At 46.1% G+C, this 2295-nt stretch overlaps 1 protein-coding gene across 8 annotated transcripts in view; it reads right to left on the reverse strand.

The window, feature by feature from the left end:
• Window positions 1–200: 200 nt before the first annotated feature.
• LOC127749930 (uncharacterized) overlaps window positions 201–2295 on the reverse strand; it is a 5511-nt gene continuing 3416 nt past the window's right edge. For 2 of the 8 annotated variants that reach the window (XM_052270038.1, XM_052270041.1), the window contains exons 3-4: window positions 1784–1843; window positions 1354–1679 (exon numbers count right to left, since the gene is read on the reverse strand). In XM_052270038.1, the coding sequence (XP_052125998.1) occupies window positions 1504–1679; window positions 1784–1843 (236 nt within the window). In that variant the 3' untranslated portion in view covers window positions 1354–1503. Of the gene's footprint in view, window positions 281–430; window positions 522–1138; window positions 1199–1353; window positions 1680–1783; window positions 2075–2295 lie in introns of those variants that run through there. The other 6 variants (XR_008011429.1, XM_052270039.1, XR_008011426.1 and 3 more) reach the window with 5 other exon arrangements.

Raw genomic sequence — 2295 nt, forward strand, 5'->3', positions numbered from 1 at the left:
GTCACTGGGTCCTGCTGGCCTTGTTTAGCAGGGCCCTCCTGTCAAACATGCGTTTTTGACGGTTTCTTTGGCAACGTGCGTGGAGGCACACATCAAACGGATAGCACGGCCTGGAAACAGTTTATTTTCTGTTGTAGCGTAATCGGATTTTTGAAATTCGCAATTAAATTGTGCGTCACTTGGTTCGCTGGCTTTACTTGGATCCTCTCGTCAAATATAGGTTTTTGACGGTGTGTTTGGCCACCTATCGCAGGTGCACAGTTTAAATAACTAGCACGGCCTGAAAGCCCAATTTTTTCCGGTTAAAATGGCGCAATCGGATTGTTGAAACTCGCGATGGGTCCTGCTGTTGTGAAGTTTGCGGGATCCATGTAGACACGTAATAGTATTGTTGAAATTCGCGACAAGTCCTGCTGGCCTTGTTTACCAGCTTGTTTACCAGGGCCCTCCCGTTAAATATACGTTTTTGACGGTTTCTTTGGCAACGTGCGTCGACGCACAAATCAAACGGATAGCACGGCCTGGAAGCAGTTTATTTTCTGTTAGAATGGCGTAATCGGATTGTTGAAATTCGCAGTTAAATTAGTTTACTTACTGTTAGAATGGCGGGGGATTGTTGAAACTCGCGATGGGTCCCATTGACCGTGTTTACCGGAGCCCTCCCGTCAAATGTACGTTTTTGCCGTTTTCTTTGGCAACGTACGTTTACGCACGAATGAAACGAATGAAACGGATGAAAGAAAAGTTTTTTCCAGTTAGAATGGCGTTGTTGACATTCGCATTATGTCCTTTTGGCCTTTTGAAACTCGCGATGGGTCCTGCTGTTGTGAAGTTTGCGGGACCCATGTAGACACGTCTTTTTTCGCCCAGAAAGAGACGAGCTAGCACGGCCTGGAAGCAGTTTATTTCCGGTTAAAATGGCGTAATCGGATTGTTGAAACTCGCGATTAAATTGTGCTTCACTTGGTCCGCTGGCTTTACCGGGATCGACTCGTCAAATATAGGTTTTTGACGGCGTGTTTGGCCACCTATCGCAGGTGCACCAGTAGTTTTTCCGGTTACAGAGGCGTATTAGGATCGTTGAAATTCTCGATAAGTCCCGCTGGCCTTGTTAACCGGAGCCCTTTCCTTTAATTACGTTCTTGACGGTGCGTCTGGCGACCTGTCATTGACGCACAATTTAAACGGATAGCACGGTCTGAAAAAAAAACCTTTTTTGGTCGGAATTGCAAAATCGAAATGTTGAAATTCGCGATATGTCCTTCTGGCCTTGTTTACCAGGGCCCTCCCCACTCGTCAAATATAGGTTTTTGACGGTTTCTTTGGCCACCTATCGCAGGTGGTCAGTTTAAATAACTAGCACGGCCTGAAAGCAAAATTTTTTCCGGTTAAAATGGCGTAATCGGATTGTTGAAACTCGCGATGGGTCCTGCTGTTGTGAAGTTTGCGGGACCCATGTAGACACGTCTGTTTTTGCCCAGAAAGAGATGAGCACAGCTTTTGTTACCGAGTCGGTTCAAAAGCACAGTTTACGCTCACTTTTTCGGCGTGCTCGGATTTAACTGTGCGTGACTGGGTCCCGCTGGCCTTGTTTCCTAGGGCCCTCCCGTCAAATGTACGTTTATGACGGTGCCTTTGGACACCTGTCATCGACGTAGGATTCAAACGGATAGCACTGCCTAAGAGCACAAGAGTTTTTCCAGTTACAGAGGCGTATTAGGATCGTTGAAATTCTCGACAAGTCCCGCTGACCTTGTTTACCGGAGCCCTTTCCTTTACTTACGTTCTTGACGGTGCGTCTGGCGACCTGTCGTTGACGCACAATTTAAACGGATAGCACGGTCTGAAAAAAAAGATCCTTTTTTGGTCGGAATTGCAAAATCGAAATGTTGAAATTTGCGATGGGTCCCGCTGTCGTCGAGTTTGCGGGACCCATGTAAACACGTAATAGCATTGTTGAAATTCGCTAGAAATCCTGCTGGCCTTGTTTACTAGGGCCCTGCCGTTAAATATACGTTTTTGACGGTTTCTTTGGCAACGTGCGTCGACGCACAAATCAAACGGATAGCACGGCCTGGAAACAATTTACTTTCTGTTAGAATGGCGTAATCGGATTGTTGAAATTCGCCATGGGTCCCATTGACCGTGTTTACCGGAGCCCTTCAGTCAAAAATACGTTTTTGACGGTTTCTTTGGCAACTTACGCGGACGCACGAATTAAACGGATAAAAGAAAAGTTTTTTCCAGTTAGAATGGCCTAATAGCATTGTTGAAATTCGCGATATGTCCTTCTGG

This window comes from Frankliniella occidentalis, unplaced genomic scaffold (genome assembly GCF_000697945.3).
Source record: "Frankliniella occidentalis isolate FOCC.00 unplaced genomic scaffold, Focc_3.1 Scaffold108, whole genome shotgun sequence".
Taxonomy (NCBI): Eukaryota; Metazoa; Arthropoda; class Insecta; order Thysanoptera; family Thripidae; genus Frankliniella; species Frankliniella occidentalis.